Source organism: Stylophora pistillata, chromosome 9 (genome assembly GCF_964205215.1).
Source record: "Stylophora pistillata chromosome 9, jaStyPist1.2, whole genome shotgun sequence".
NCBI classification, from domain to species: domain Eukaryota; kingdom Metazoa; phylum Cnidaria; class Anthozoa; order Scleractinia; family Pocilloporidae; genus Stylophora; species Stylophora pistillata.
Window position 1 is genome coordinate 30,046,775 of NC_142527.1, and position 15,186 is coordinate 30,061,960.

Here is a 15,186-nt window from a genome sequence, read left to right on the forward strand (position 1 = left end):
GTTATATTTTGAGACGCCTGAAAACGTGCCTGTAATGTTCTCACATCTACAAGCGTTTGAGATATTTTTGTTTCATTAAATCAACGCAGACGTCACCAGCAAACGTATGTTACCATCGTTTATTGTAATGTGGTATGTCAAGTTAGTTTTCACATGCTGTGTGACTCTTTATGTCGCGACTAAAACTCATGGCAAATTTAGCATAAAAAAGGTAACCAAACAGGTTTACAACGCGAAAACGCAGCTATCTTTCATGTATAATAGTTCATCATTATTCCTACCACTCAGCAAAAGAAAAAAAATTGACAACACTTAATTTTGGTCACCCGCGTTATCGTGGAAGGGATGAATGAGCCAAGCGCTTGAGTGTCTATGTACAAAATTCGCGCAACATGCCCTGACATCCGTTCCGTGTTTTAGGATTTGGGGCCATTTTCCGCCGCTCCATGTTTTAGGAGTTGGGATCATTTTCCGCCAATCTACCGTTCCATCGTTCCACCCTTCCTGCTACAAGGGTCGTATTCCTTTTCTTCCCCTTTCTTCCCAATACGCACGCTGAAATGTATGTCCTGGACTGTTCAAAACAAGTGGTTACTTTTGCCAAGAGCGTGCCAAGTAACATTCTGGCGTTCTGTGGAGCGAAAAGAGTACGGATGTGCACGCGGCATTTAGTAGAAGAAAATAAAGAATTGCCCAATTTTCCCCCATACAAAATCCACTATCAGGCTATAAAACAAAGTATTTTGGAATTATTTAACCTAATGTGAATTTCTTCGTATCCCCAACCATTTTCCCATCGCCAGCACTTGCTTTAAAATTTCAAGTTCTTGTTACTATTGAATGTATGTTTTATTGCCTAATCGTGACTTGCTGATCCTTACGGGAGCACTTTTACAGGATGCGTCGATTTAGGTAATATGGGACCCAGGCTTTACGCTGCCAGTAATTCTCGAGCATGAGGATCGTTATTCGAAGATTGCATCAGCTGAAGTTTTTTGTGACAATCTCAACGTATCCTAGGTATTCTTCTGATTCTTTTCCCAAAATGGTTCTGGATCTAGATTTTTACAGGGCTGACAAAGGAGGTAACCCAGAAAAAATTCGGGAAAATCAGAGCAAGCGGTATAAGGACACCACATTGGTAGATCAGGTAGTTGAGGCGGATGCAAAATGGAGGAAATGTAAGTTATAACTCGATGTATTCATTATTCATTTCAGACTGTAATTCACGAACGGAAACCTAAAATTACAATTTTATTTTTAAATAGTACGATTCTCTGCCGATAACTGGAATAAACTCAAGAATTTATGCAGCAAGCAGATCGGCGAAAAGATGAAGGTAAACTTATTCGGGAGAAATTTCACTGCAGGACAAGTTCAGCTTATTTATCAGTTTCCACGTACACGTGTAATGTCGGTATTTTGTTTGTTTACGAGTCTGTCTTCAAACCTCTCTAATATCCCACCAACTTAACCAATTGCAAACAAAAGTACAGGCAGATGCGAAACAGTTTTCTTACCGCAAACTTACATCTAAGTATGTTGTTTACTCCAGCAAATAACAAACAGCTGCAAAGAGATGAAGAGACTACCAATGGTTGATATTGTTGTTGAGTTGATTACACTCTTCATCAATTTGTTACTAATTTACCTCTCCTAAGCAATGTCCTATTTATTACAGTTTAACTTTCTTTTCTTGTATCCAACCTTGAACAAATTAAAGGAGAGGGAGCTGCACCAAAGAGCAATTGTATGTGAAGATGTGAAAAGAACGTTTCACCTCAATCTTGTTGTCTTAAATGCCAATCAACTATTATAATGGGGGGGGGGGGACATTGGCGCCTCTGGGAAACTGCAAAACCAGAGAAAAAACCCTCCAAAACCGAAAACTGACGAAAAAAGGCAGCAAAACCGAAAACCGCATGCAAACCTGAAAAAACTGCTACATTTTCATCTTTATAGGGGTCAAAAAGGAAAAAATGACAACCGCATCAGAGTTTTCGTGAAAACCGAATGCAAGAACATGTTAAATCCATAAACCACTCTGAACATCAAAACTGAAAATCCGAACCTTTTTGGCCCAAAAACCGAAGAACCGATCCTAAAAACAGTCAATACTGCAAAACTGAAAATCCAAAAGCCCCCCTCTTTAATGCTTATTGAAGATATAAAGAACATACATATCATGAAGTTTTACTAATATTGTAAACATTTATGAAAAATTTGCTCTACCTTAAGCTGAATGAATACTTTCAACATGTGGTGATCAAAATGATGACAATATTGTTTCTAGCGAAAAGAACCTGTTGGTGACAGTAATGAGCTACCTCAAAGTATAGTGGATGCATTGGAAGTAATTACCCCGGACATGTTAGAGGTAAACTTTCATAGTTAGCTCTTCACAGTGGGTAACGATATCCCTGAGTCTTGGCTTGATCCCTTACTTAAAATGTCCATAAAGGTTCCCGAGAAATAATATCTGATGATATTTAAAAGTAATTATAACTTGAATAAAGGCTGAAAGTTTCTAAAGAAACTGTGGTGCTGCATCGGTGGGGTGACAAGATAGTCGGTTATATCAGCTAAGTTGAAATTGTAAGCCGACAGGTATTAACGAACGCTTTTCATTCCACTAATTTATTCGTGTTTTTCTTGTTGCCATGTTCTCACCAATGGTGTAGCTCTGCTTTCTGCATATAAAACCACATACAACCCACCATTCCTCCATTCGCTCTGATGAAGGGCTAACGCTTAAAATGTCAGCTTTTTTATTCATTACGGTGGCCAATTTACAATTTCAAGTTAGTTGATATAACCAATTATAATTATAACTTGAAGGGTCTAATTTTCTCGATGATCTTTGGAAACAAGCTGGTCTAAATGGTCAGCTTATTAGAGGCTAAGATTCATTTTTACCTTTTTATGGAACAGAAGGTGTGGTCAAATCTTTTTTTTATAGTGGGGCCTGGTGAACTGGTTGACTCAAATCCACTGTTAACTTTAAACAAGATATGTTTTATCTTTGATCTGGCCTAATTTTTCCATTCTTTTATATAAGCTAACTGGAACTCAGTTAACTCAAACTCCCCTTTAACTTGGAGTAATTGAGTTATTTTTTTAAAAAAAATAACTATATGTTAGCGTATAGATTGGTGTATTGTGGTGTAGTGTAATCTGATCAGCGCAATTTGGTGTATCTCTAAGCAATCTGATTGGCGCATCTTTTTTTTGGTGTATCTCAACGCAATGTGATTGGCCCAATTTTTTGGTGTATCACAAACCAATCAGATTGTTGTATTTTTCGCTGTCGCGCCAATCAGAGCGTTCTTCTTAATTTGTGGTGTGACAGGTCTTCCAATTTCAGCGAATCATCGCTTAAGTCGGAGAGAGCGGTTCGCGAATTAAGGAAATGTATCAGTCGTGTTGGGAAAGTGGTGGAGTTGTGATCGTTGTACGACTATGCTTATTCTTCCTTCTGAAGGAGACTGAGTGGAACATGAGAAAAATTTTGAATCAAATATTACTTCAGATGTTGATAGGAGCAGTTAATCAGCGATTCCAATTTTGAATTTCGCTTAACGAACGAGGTAAGATGACATCTACAAGAGTTGTAAGATCATCTATTCAGTGCAATGGCTCATGTCCTTCGTGAGGATTTTATCGCTATGATCTGTATGGATTTGAAAGGTCGTCAGGGAACTTTTTCTACCGATTAGCGAGTTAAAACGTGCATGTTTTGTGTACCGCTCCTTCACTTACGACGCATACACCGTCAGCTGGAGGCCTAACACGAATTTAGCGCTATAGCATGTTGTTTCGGAAAGGCTAGTTTTACTGACTCTGGTAAATCTTGCGCAAGATATTTTCGTAAATCATATTTGATTGATAATCTTTTTTTTGCCATATGGTTGTTCTTTTAACAGCGGTTGAAATGACCACCAAGTTACATTTACTTTCTGCGTCGACTGCCATGTTACATATCCGTTTCTTTGCTTCTAAAAGTCCTCCATGAATTAAATATTGTTTAAACGATACTTTCCCGTTACAATTGCGTGTTACTTTTTACTCGCCAGTATGGATTAGATTTTTTTAGATGAAATGCCATTTTCCAGTAAACAACGCACATAAATCTACCTCAATGAAAAATATTTCACAAGGGACAGATTGGTACGGTCGGTTAATTTTCCACGCAACTCTCACGTGCTTAGACATTTTCTACCAATAAAATCCGCTTATAGCTAACCTGGACTTTACCCCATTGCGTGTCAATTTCCTGTAAACAACCTGCATTTTATCACGTATTTTGCACGCAAAGGGCAAAGTCCAGATAGGCAACAACCAATCAAGTAGCCCACCTTATTATCCTTTGAAGAATGATACTTTCTCTTGGTTCAATCTTCTTTCACTTGTTCGAAGAATGGAGACCCGAAAATATCTTTGTCCAGAGGCTGTAAGAGATAAAATAGACCTTTCCACTGCAAAATTATATGGAAGAGTATTTTGAGGCAACCATCTGTTACTGAACAAGAAGCTACACGGAGCCTATATTTGGGCCGGATTTGTGGATCAGCGGATTGAATTGAATTGGTTCGAATTGAGGGCTTTGCTGTATTAGCAAAGTCATTGTCGAGTGCTTTTCATGGTTTGTTAACATGGAGAGTTATGGAGACTAAGACTTCGGTACAAGTTGATGCCATCCAGGACAATTTGGAATTACTAAAATCGCCGAAGGAAAGGCGGGATCACTCAATAAAAAGTTGTATTTGAACACAATGACTTTATTTACAAGGATTTCTCTTGCTTACATCTAATAACAAACCTTTCAAGTTTTTTTGCCTCGGAACGATATATCACAGAAGGCATTTTATAAACCTTAAGTTTTTTGACTGATTGAAATTAAAGGTATGTGGCAGTGACTTCCACAAGTTTTTTATTTTTTGGTGAGAAAAGTACAATTGTTTGGTTCGCAATATTAATTTACGGATGGTCGGATGGTTTCAATCGCCAACGTTTACATAAAATGGTTGTATTACTCTTCCGGAGGGTTGTTGTTTTCATTAGTACGTTACCAATAGTAGTGATTCACAGTATTAGGTTTGTACTTTAAATAAATATATTTAAGTTCACTCGAAAGATGAGTATAAACTGTAACAAGCTCATCGTTGATGCGCGGCCAGTACTTCAAATCTGACTGACACTCGATGCCAAAACTCAACCTTGTTCCCTGGATATGCCACCACATTACTTTACGCTGATTAAAAACTGCACGCTATTGTGCGTTTTCTTGCACAGGAAAAACCAAACAGAATTTCTGATTCTGGCCCTTGATGGTCAGAATAATAACTAGGACTTTGTCTCTGACAAAGGAACGGCAATAAGCACAATTTTAACCTATGAGCAGGTTGTCTGTTAGTCTCGTCATGCAATGTTGGAGAGAGAGATAGCGTTGCGTGACAAGTTCAAATTAGGACAATTTTAACCTATGAGCAGGTTGTCTGTTAGTCTCGTCATGCAATGTTGGAGAGAGAGATAGCGTTGCGTGACAAGTTCAAATTAAGCGTTGTACCAATGCAGTTTATTTTTCCAAAAATTATTCAGGCACCAGCATCAGTTATATAGTGTCCCATTTCAACCTACGTATCCAAAAAAATAACTCCTGCATGCGTAGCACGCCTATGTTTTTACTTTCTGTTTGCCCAAATTTACCCTGATAACTCTAACTTTAAGTTGGTCAGTAAATGTCAAATGTTAGCTAGCTACTGGCTAACATTTACAATTTATCTGTCATCCAAGATTGTGCCAGTTTATAAAGATAAGGGTGAGTCCTATGTCAGCAACTACAGACCTATTTCTCTGTTCTCCTGTGACAGCAACTACAGACCTATTTCTCTGTTCTCCTGTGTCAGCAACTACAGACCTATTTCTCTGTTCTCCTGTGTCAGCAACTACAGACCTATTTCTCTGTTCTCCTGTGTCAGCAACTACAGACCTATTTTCTCTGTTGCCTATTTTCAATAGAATATTTGAAAAGTTAATGTATCAAAGACTAAACAAATTCATAAATAAATATGACATCTTAACTAACTCCCAATATGGCTTTCAGGGTGGTCATAATACTCAACATGCAATTCTGGATATTGTTTACACAATTCAGAGTTACATGAATAGTGGTAAATTCACCTGTGGACTCTTCATTGATTTGAAAAAAGCCTTTGATACCGTTGATCACTCTATACTTCTTCAAAAACTTGATTTTTATGGCTTCAGAGGCACCTTTAATGACTGGTTCCGTTCTTATTTAACTCAAAGGAAACAAAGCACTGCAAATGGCTCTTACATCTCTGATAGTGAAACAACTCTGTGTGGCGTTCCACAGGGCTCTGTGCTGGGCCCACTTTTATTCTTATTGTATGTGAATGATATAGCTAATTCTTCAAAGCACTTTTCCTTCTAATTATTTGCTGATGATACAAGTATCATTTATGTAAACCAGAATCTTCATAACCTTGAACAGGTAGTTAATTCTGAACCATGTAATATCAGTGACTGGCTTCTAGCTAACAAGCTAACCCTTAATTTTAAAAAAAACCAACTACATGCTTTTCAATCCCAGGCAGAAATGTTTAACATATTATTACATCCATTTTGAAATCACTGGTGGTCCCTGTAATCTGATTGGCTCTAATTGGTGCAATTTATTCCCAAATTGCACCATTTTTTGCTCTAAATTGCATCTTTTTTCCAGCCAATGAGGAATTTACAATTAAAACAAACAACCAATCAGATTTCAAGGCTTGTTTAAAGTGACCAATCGAATTGCAGGAAAATTAAAAACAAAGAGTATCATCTGGCAAATTTTGCAACTTTTGTTTCCAAAACTCTTATTTTTCCCCCCAAAAATGGATGAGTTTAATATCATCCAGTTTTTGAATGATGACAATGAGATTCTTCAGGCTGAACATCAACATGCCAGGGACTTTTTGTCTACATTTTGGTGAATATTTTGACGATTTTGTACCTTCTCAAGCTCAAAATCCGCACGATCCCGAGTCCACCGAGTCAACAACAAACGAAGAAAAACAAAAGCCACTACAAGAGTTGGATGTTGCAAGATTTCCCATCATTTCAAGCGATGAAATACACGAGCTTAAGTCTGTCACTTCCAATAAAAGTACATCCCATTCCACAAAACAACGGATGAATGTTTTCAGAAGCTGGTGTCAATGCCGCCATCTTGAATATGTCTCAATCGAAACAATGGCACCTGAAGAACTTGACAAAGTCCTGAGTAAGTTTTACGCCGAAGTAAGAAAAAAGACAGAGATGATTACGAGCCAGAATCCTTAAAATCATGCAGAGTGCCATAGAAAGATATCTAAAGGAGAAGAACTATCCATTCAGCATCGTGCAATCGAGCGAGTTTCACTCCTCATGAGAAATCCTCTATGCGAAAGCAATTTCCCTGCGTCAACAAGGAAAGGGAAAGAGACCCAACAAAGCTCAGCCAATCACATCTGAAGAAGAGTCAGCCCTGTGGGAAAAAGGTCAGTTGGGTGATTTTAATGGAAAGGCCTTGACCAATGTCAACTTTAAAAATTTGACGGAACAACTGGGATTTCGTGGTCACCAAGAACACTACGATGCGTATGTGGAAGACGTAATTATAAGACAGCAAGAAGATGGAACTGAAGTTGTTGAGTTCAGAGAAGGTCCCACTAAAACATGCAGAGGTGGTCTCACCATCAGGCGAAGAACAACACCACAAGCAATGTTCAGTACCGATGGTGGAAAAAGCAATCCAGTGCGGCTATTCAAGCTTTGGTTGTCCAAGCGATCCGAAGGAATGAAGAACACAGGGCCACTCTATCAGCAGATGTTTGGTATACCAAAGTTCGAATGGGACAAAAAACATCATCGGCAATTTAATGAAATCTATGGCCTCCTGTCTCAGGACGAGTAAGAAGCTGACGAACGACAGCATGAGGAAAACATTGGTATCAAAACTGAAGAAATCAGGTCAATTACGCAATATCATCTGTGAAATAACAGGCCATGCACATGAATCTTCGTTAGACTACGATGAAATAGACGAGAATCACAGGAAAGAACTGTCTCACATTATCAGTGGATATAAAGAGGTGTCAAACGAAAATCAAGCAAACAAAGTCACCCGCCAAAACACTGCAAATCAAGCCTCAAATCAAGAGATTGCAGTCCAACATAAACGAACACCTCTGGTTCCTATTTATCATGTCCAACAACAAGGCCAAATGTATCAGGCCAAGGGTTCCAATCCTGGTTTTCAGCCAGCTGAATTTTCAGGATTTCAACCACGTTTTCCATTGCAGTCTCCGCAGTACCGCATGGAAGCGTTCAGTTGTGCTGCTCCCGTTCCATCACAGAATTACACAGGCTGCACCTTCAATTTCTTCTCCAGAGACAGCCAGAATTCTCCACCCCAACCACAGAAGAAATGAAGGGCTTACATCATCGAGTCAGACGACGAGGATTGAACTTTAACGCTTCACTATTTTTCTGAGTTATTGAGGACTTCTTGAATTTCTTGAATGAAACTTGTCTTTCTTTTGATACACTTGACTGAGTTTTTGACACATGATGTCAAAGTCTTTCTGTTTTGCATACAAAATAAGATGTAAATGCGTTTCCATTTCCGCTTTTTATTTAAAAACTGGCTCAGTACTGCATCAATAAAATATTTGAATTGACCAAGTTCTGTATTTGGGCGATTTCAAAATGGATGTAATAAAGTTGTAATTGAACCTTGTGTCGTGCAATTTTGGTCGAAATCATACTTGTGATTTCAAATCAAACTCGCGCTGCGCACTCGTTCGATTTTGAAATCACGCATATGATTTCAGCCCAAATTGCACTCCACTTAGTTCAATTACCATTATTAATCCCTCCATCAAAGTTTACGATCCAGCTCAAAACGCATCATGTACCTTGGAAAAGAAAGATTTTGTCAAATATCTTGGTGTTCTGATTGATTATGAACTTTCCTGGAAAAGCCATATTGAACTAATCTGTTTAAGATCAGTAGAACTGTGGGAATTCTTGCAAGGCTTAGACATACTATTCCATTACATTCCCTTTTAAATATCTATCAAGCCCTTGTTAGTCCGTATCTTTATTATGGCATCTGTGCTCAGGGCTCTGCACCCAAATCTTATTTAATTAAGTTACTTTTAATTCAAAAGCGAGCTCTACACCTGATTTACTTTAAGGACTATAAGCAACATGCTGTTCCACTTTTCCTAAAATTGAATGTCTTTCCCCTTTCCTTTATTTACTTTGATCGTCTTTGTAATATCATGTGGGACATTGCTAACAATCATGCTCTTGAAATTATTAAGCAAGCATGTACAAGAATCTCTGAGGTGCACTCATATTCTACCCGATCTTCTGTTAATGATAATTTTTATACCAAACACTCAAGGCTTGAAAAAATGCATTGTTCTTTTCTAAGAATTGGTCCAAAAATCTGGACCAATTCAGAATTCTCTACCCTCAGATATGAGAAAATTGCCAAAATCCACCTTCCGGAAAAAGTTAAGGAATAAACCCTCTGCAGTTTTATTGATATTTGATGACTACCTTGATATCCCCGAAATTATGCACCAATTAACTAAAATTTAGATAGCTCTGAAATACGACTTGACTTTTATTTTCTGTGTAATTCATGTTGCCATTTCTGTATCTTAATAATATTTTTAACTGATACCATAATTTCATTTTGTGACAGCTGGTATTGTTTGTAAAATATTTTTCATCTTTTCCTCTCTCTATAAACTTGTGTGCCTCTTCCCCTACTTTGATTAAGCTCTTCTATATGTGGGTGGAAACTAACATGAAATTATAATTTGTGAATTAATGAATAAAGTTTATTGTTGTTGTTGTTGTTGTCAATGTACAACAACAGTTGATTGAGGTATGTCAATCTTTAATGGTGAAAATTTATGAAAACATAATATATTTAGGTAAACTTTCCAAACTAAACATTCCTATAGAGAAGCTTTTTTTAAAACAAATTATGGAAATGACTGTTGATTGTACAAGGATGGAAAAAACTGATTCCTAATTAATTGTTAACAGAATTAACAGGGTAATTGAAATTCACCACCAATCCTGATGACTCTAACCTATGCTTACTCTACCCTTTTTTTGTTTCCCATTGGATTTTGAGTGAGTAGGGTTCTATTATAATTTGCCTTATGTCTGCCCAGGGAGCCATGTAAGAAAGATAAGGATTAAACTTTGAAAATTTAACCATTAATTGTGTTTTGTTCTACAGGGTCTAACAGTTACCCAGATCAAGGGTGTGCGGACACTTATTGATGAAAATATAGCCAAATGCAATGAGGAGGTTGTTAAAGTGGAACAACTAAGGAATGAGAAGTTATTTGAAGTTGGCAATCTTTTGCATGAGTCAGTTCCTATTAGTAATGATGAGGTACATAAATGTAATGTTAAATGGACCTTTTAAATTGTAAGTACAGTCATATGATATGGATTTTTGGCACTGAGTTGGAAACCAGGGTGTTATGTGAGAATATCTATCAAGAATATAGGTATCAAATTTGTTATGTGACAGTGCGTTACAGAGCACATTTGAGCAAACATTTTCTTGCCATGGAGCACCAGTATAGGTTGAGATTGCAGACTAAAGACATCAGGCAATGAAACAGAGTTTAAACTTGAACTTTGTCTCCAATATTCCTGCTGGATGGTGAAAAAACTCAAGAGAAGGAAAATGCACTTAAGGTGCACTTACAATTTATGTCATCTAATTTAAATTTCTTGAATTTACTTCTAAAATTTGAAATACCACTAGCATCTCTTACTTCTTGTTGGAGACTATTCCAAAGCCTACTATTAATGTAAGAAAAGGTACAATGCTGAAAACAAGATCTAGGGGCAGACTGGTTTAAACATGATCCACTTACAATGTTTATGGTTACAATAATAGGTGGGAACCTCTTAATGGAAGCCCTAAATATGTGAACTAAAGATTGAAACAGCTGCCTCTCCTTAATAGTATCGAGACTTAGTTGACTCAATAAATTAGTATAGTCAATGGATTTGGAAAACAAATACAGCCTTCTCCGCTTATGATGATAAGCTTTTCCCATTTTATCACAAAATGTTTTGGATAACCCTACAAAAATAGGCAAACAATCAAAATGAGGAGGATTGCAGGCTTAAAATATTCTCATAGCAGCATAACTATCAATAAAGTTGCAAATTCTCCTGATAGTACTAGCCTTTGGATAGATTTTACTTTTTTACTTAGATTTTTTTTAATATGAGTAGCATATGATATTTAATTGACACCAAGCAGCTTCAGCTTGTCCTTTATTTCAATGGAACTTTCATTTAATGAAAGGGAGAGTTATGGTGAGAGGACCTAAAAAATACCATTATAGCTTGAGTCTTGTTATTTAGCCGTTTAGAGAGTAATGATAGTTCTTCGTTTAGTATGAAAGTTATAAGATGGTTGGGCAGTCACTTGAAAAGTAGCCAATAACATTATCTCCATAGGGTCTTAGGTGTATATTTCTGGCAACAAATGTGATATCATTGCTGTAGATATTTTTATGTACATGTAGATAGACTTTAAGCCATAATATGTTGGCTCTTTCACTTAAAAAAAATGCTAAAGGACTTGGTATGTGTTTTTTTGTTTTGCTGTTAGACAGCAGTAACTCCTCTGTCAATTATTTCAGGTAAAACTTTCCCTTTTCTTTTTTGTACATATTTGTACTCTTTTTATTATTTAGTCATTGTTTTTGTTCAGGATGACAACAAGGTTGAAAGAACATGGGGTGACAGTTCTATTAGAAAGAAATACTCTCATGTGGATCTGGCCTACATGGTGGATGGAGTGGACACTGAGAGGGGTGCATCTGTGGCAGGCAGCAGAGGCTATTTTCTGAAGGTTGATATGATCCTTCCACAAACATAACATTCCCTACACTGTTATAAAAGCACATAACCTTTATTAAAGATTTTTCCTATTTAACTATATAACAAACTTGCAAAAAGTAGGAGAAAATAACAAGTTTTTAACCACAGGTATTTACTTCAAAGAAAGTCATTTTTTATATGTTTTGTGCTGAAAATGTATCTCCTTTATGCTGTGCTTGCATTCCACAGGATTATTACTGTGAACTTGTGCAGTGTGCTGCTAAATTTATCACCCTTTCACATGGCTCCCCATGTAAAACACATGTACAGCATAGACAGTGTATTTTTGTTTTGTCTGTATGTTTTTCTATGCTTGGAATGTAAATAGAATGTTAAATAGTATTTGAAAGTTGTATGCATCCTTGCCTCTAGAATCCAAAGTGAATGTATTTTATAATATCTTTCAGGGACCTCTTGTATTCCTAGAGCAAGCCCTCATTCAGTTGGCAACACGAATGCTGTACAAGAAGGGTTTTATTCCACTCTACACACCTTTTTTCATGAGGAAGGAAGCTATGCAAGAAGTAGCTCAATTAAGTCAGTTTGATGAAGAGCTGTATAAGGTCGGTAATGCAATTTACTCTGTTATGTACATTTTTTGTTAGAGAAAGAATGCTGGCTGAGCAGTTGAATATTGAGTACTTTAAAATGAATAGTCATCCTGTCACCCAAGAGGGCTGAAAGGGTTTCTTGTTTTATCTCCCTTTGTCTAAGATGAACTCTCTACTATTCTTGCAGAATGATACAAACTTACACTTCCCAGTTGATGATAATTTGTTATGCTCGGTTTCAGGATTAAATCTCATAGTGTAATGTACTGTTACAATTCTATGACCGGTGAGTTTCTTTATTTAAGGGAAGGAAATTATTCTTTTAGGTTATCGGTAAGGGTGCTGATGAAACAGGTTATGAAGAAAGATACCTAATTGCTACAAGTGAACAGCCAATTGCTGCATTTCATCGCGGTGAATGGATGGCTGCAAATGAACTTCCCAAGAAATATGCTGGATTCTCTTCGTGCTTCAGACAAGAAGCAGGTGCTCATGGGAGGGACACTCGTGGTATTTTTAGGGTACATCAGTTTGAAAAGGTAAATTTGATCCAGAGAAACAATCGCGATTATCTACATATGCCGGCAAAGGGTGTTCTCTGGTTTAAAATCTTGTGAAAAGTAAGTTGGCCTCCAGTCTGAAGCCTTTCAAAACAACAGTGTAAAATTGTAAGGCAGAAAAATCTGTGCAAAAGAATATGCATTACGAAAAACTTTGAATTAAACACTTTATTATCCAACTACACTTCGTAGATCTTCGTCGAGTACAAATATCACGCGGTATTGGTTCTGTAGAGTACTGGTTAAACAGGTTTTCTCCCATAGCACAAGCGAAGAATTGAATTGTAGTTACGAAAAAAAAATGGCGGACAATTTGAATCATATTTCCGACGACGAAGAGTCAGAATGGCTGGCAAATATAGATCCAAGTTTATAAGATAAATCGAACGAAGAAAAACAGCTAGACGACCTGAAAATTTCTTCATTTATTGAAGAAAAAAGAAACAGCAACACGACAACGCGCCAATTCTGTTCCGCTTCGCATACTTCGGTCACGCACTCCCCGTAAATAAATACCCGCGAAATTAGCCCGCACTGAAATAACAGTTTGGCATGTTGGATAATAAATAACTTATTAAACGTTTTGTTGTGTAGTATCGCTGAGTATTTTTACGAGTTGTGCCGTATTTTGACGAGCCTTACGGGCCTTACGGGCTTGTCAAGATACGGCACAACGAGTCCCCAATTAGTGCTATGCGCTAGGTTTTCACGACACAAATAAAGTTCACTACTACTACTACTACTACTACTAACTACAATCTACTTCTTCGCTTGCGCGATGCGAGAAAACCTGTTTAACTGGTACTCTACAATAGACGAGTACAAATACCGCGTGATATTTGTACTCGTCTAGGTGTAGTTGGATAATAATCAGCGATACTACACAACAAAACGTCTAATAAAATATATTTCCTTCAAAGAACAGAATATCGTCCAGGGAACAGGTCGGAGTTATTGTCTGCTTGTTTTGCAGTGTTCCAAGAATCCAGGATTTTGCAAATAAGAATACAAAAGTGCATTTTCCCACTCTGTAATGAAACTGCTGTTAGAGCTTGAACCCTAACCCCAGCATGCTAACCACTAGAGTCATTGCGAATGGAGGGAAGCAAAAAGAATTGTTTGTATTTTTTTTTTCGATCAGTGTAAATCTAGGAATTTTGTCGAGTTTATGAATATGGCAAACGATCTTTTCACACAATGTATGAGAAAATTTCGAACTTTTAACGGATGTAATGTTTAAAGATAAAAATGGAATTCGTTTTAAAACATTCAAAAGTCAATACAACTTTTATGAGCTTGGCATTATCAATTTGTCTGTGCCAACCAATCATTCTGTAACGGACGGCAGCATATGCACTCATAGGAACTGAAAGTTTCCTCCACTTCTTGTAGTCACCGGTTTTCAATCCAGAAAAAGATTATATCGTCTTGTTCAATGTAAACGACACTGATCAGAGGTTCTTCAAACACTAAGGCAGTATTAGACTAATCAAAGTCTAAAAAGTCCTCCTCTTTCGTAGCAAAGTGTTATTTAAGTTTGTTTTTGATGGAATTGTATTGTTTTGTGTCAGGTGGAACAATTTGTTATCTGTTCTCCTCATGATGGTGTTTCCTGGAAACTCTTTGATGAGATGATTGCCAGTGCTGAGGAATTTAATCAAGCTCTAGGAATTCCTTACAGAATTGTTAATATTGTTTCTGGTGGGTAAAACCTTTAGTTTTTGTGTTTAATTAGTTTGTACCCGATCTGATCTGTTGTTTTTACCACTGTAGGTGAACTTAACAATGCTGCCGCCATGAAGTACGATCTGGAAGCGTGGTTTCCAGGCAGTGGTGCGTTCCGTGAATTAGTTTCCTGCTCAAACTGCACGGATTACCAAGCAAGAAGATTACAAGTTCGTTTTGGACAGACGAAGAAAATGGGAGCGCAGGTAAACAAACAGCATACGGTCAGAATTCTTGTCCGTGACTTTGAGGAACACTCCTTAGTGTTCAAATGCACCGGTAAAGCAGCGGCTGTGGTTCGCCAGATCCAATGATAATACTCTATGCTTGAATTATTTTGAAGGATCCAAATCGGCGAAGGGAAT

At 37.3% G+C, this 15,186-nt stretch overlaps 1 protein-coding gene across 1 annotated transcript in view; it reads left to right on the forward strand.

The window, feature by feature from the left end:
- The first annotated feature begins 893 nt into the window (after positions 1–893).
- LOC111332830 (serine--tRNA ligase, cytoplasmic) overlaps positions 894–15,186 on the forward strand; it is a 15,566-nt gene continuing 1,273 nt past the window's right edge. The window contains exons 1-9 of the mRNA XM_022938289.2: positions 894–1,181; positions 1,269–1,339; positions 2,294–2,377; positions 10,313–10,471; positions 11,816–11,956; positions 12,393–12,548; positions 12,863–13,075; positions 14,668–14,797; positions 14,870–15,027. Of these exons, the coding sequence (XP_022794024.1) occupies positions 956–1,181; positions 1,269–1,339; positions 2,294–2,377; positions 10,313–10,471; positions 11,816–11,956; positions 12,393–12,548; positions 12,863–13,075; positions 14,668–14,797; positions 14,870–15,027 (1,338 nt within the window). The 5' untranslated portion in view covers positions 894–955. The remainder of the gene's footprint in view (positions 1,182–1,268; positions 1,340–2,293; positions 2,378–10,312; positions 10,472–11,815; positions 11,957–12,392; positions 12,549–12,862; positions 13,076–14,667; positions 14,798–14,869; positions 15,028–15,186) is intronic.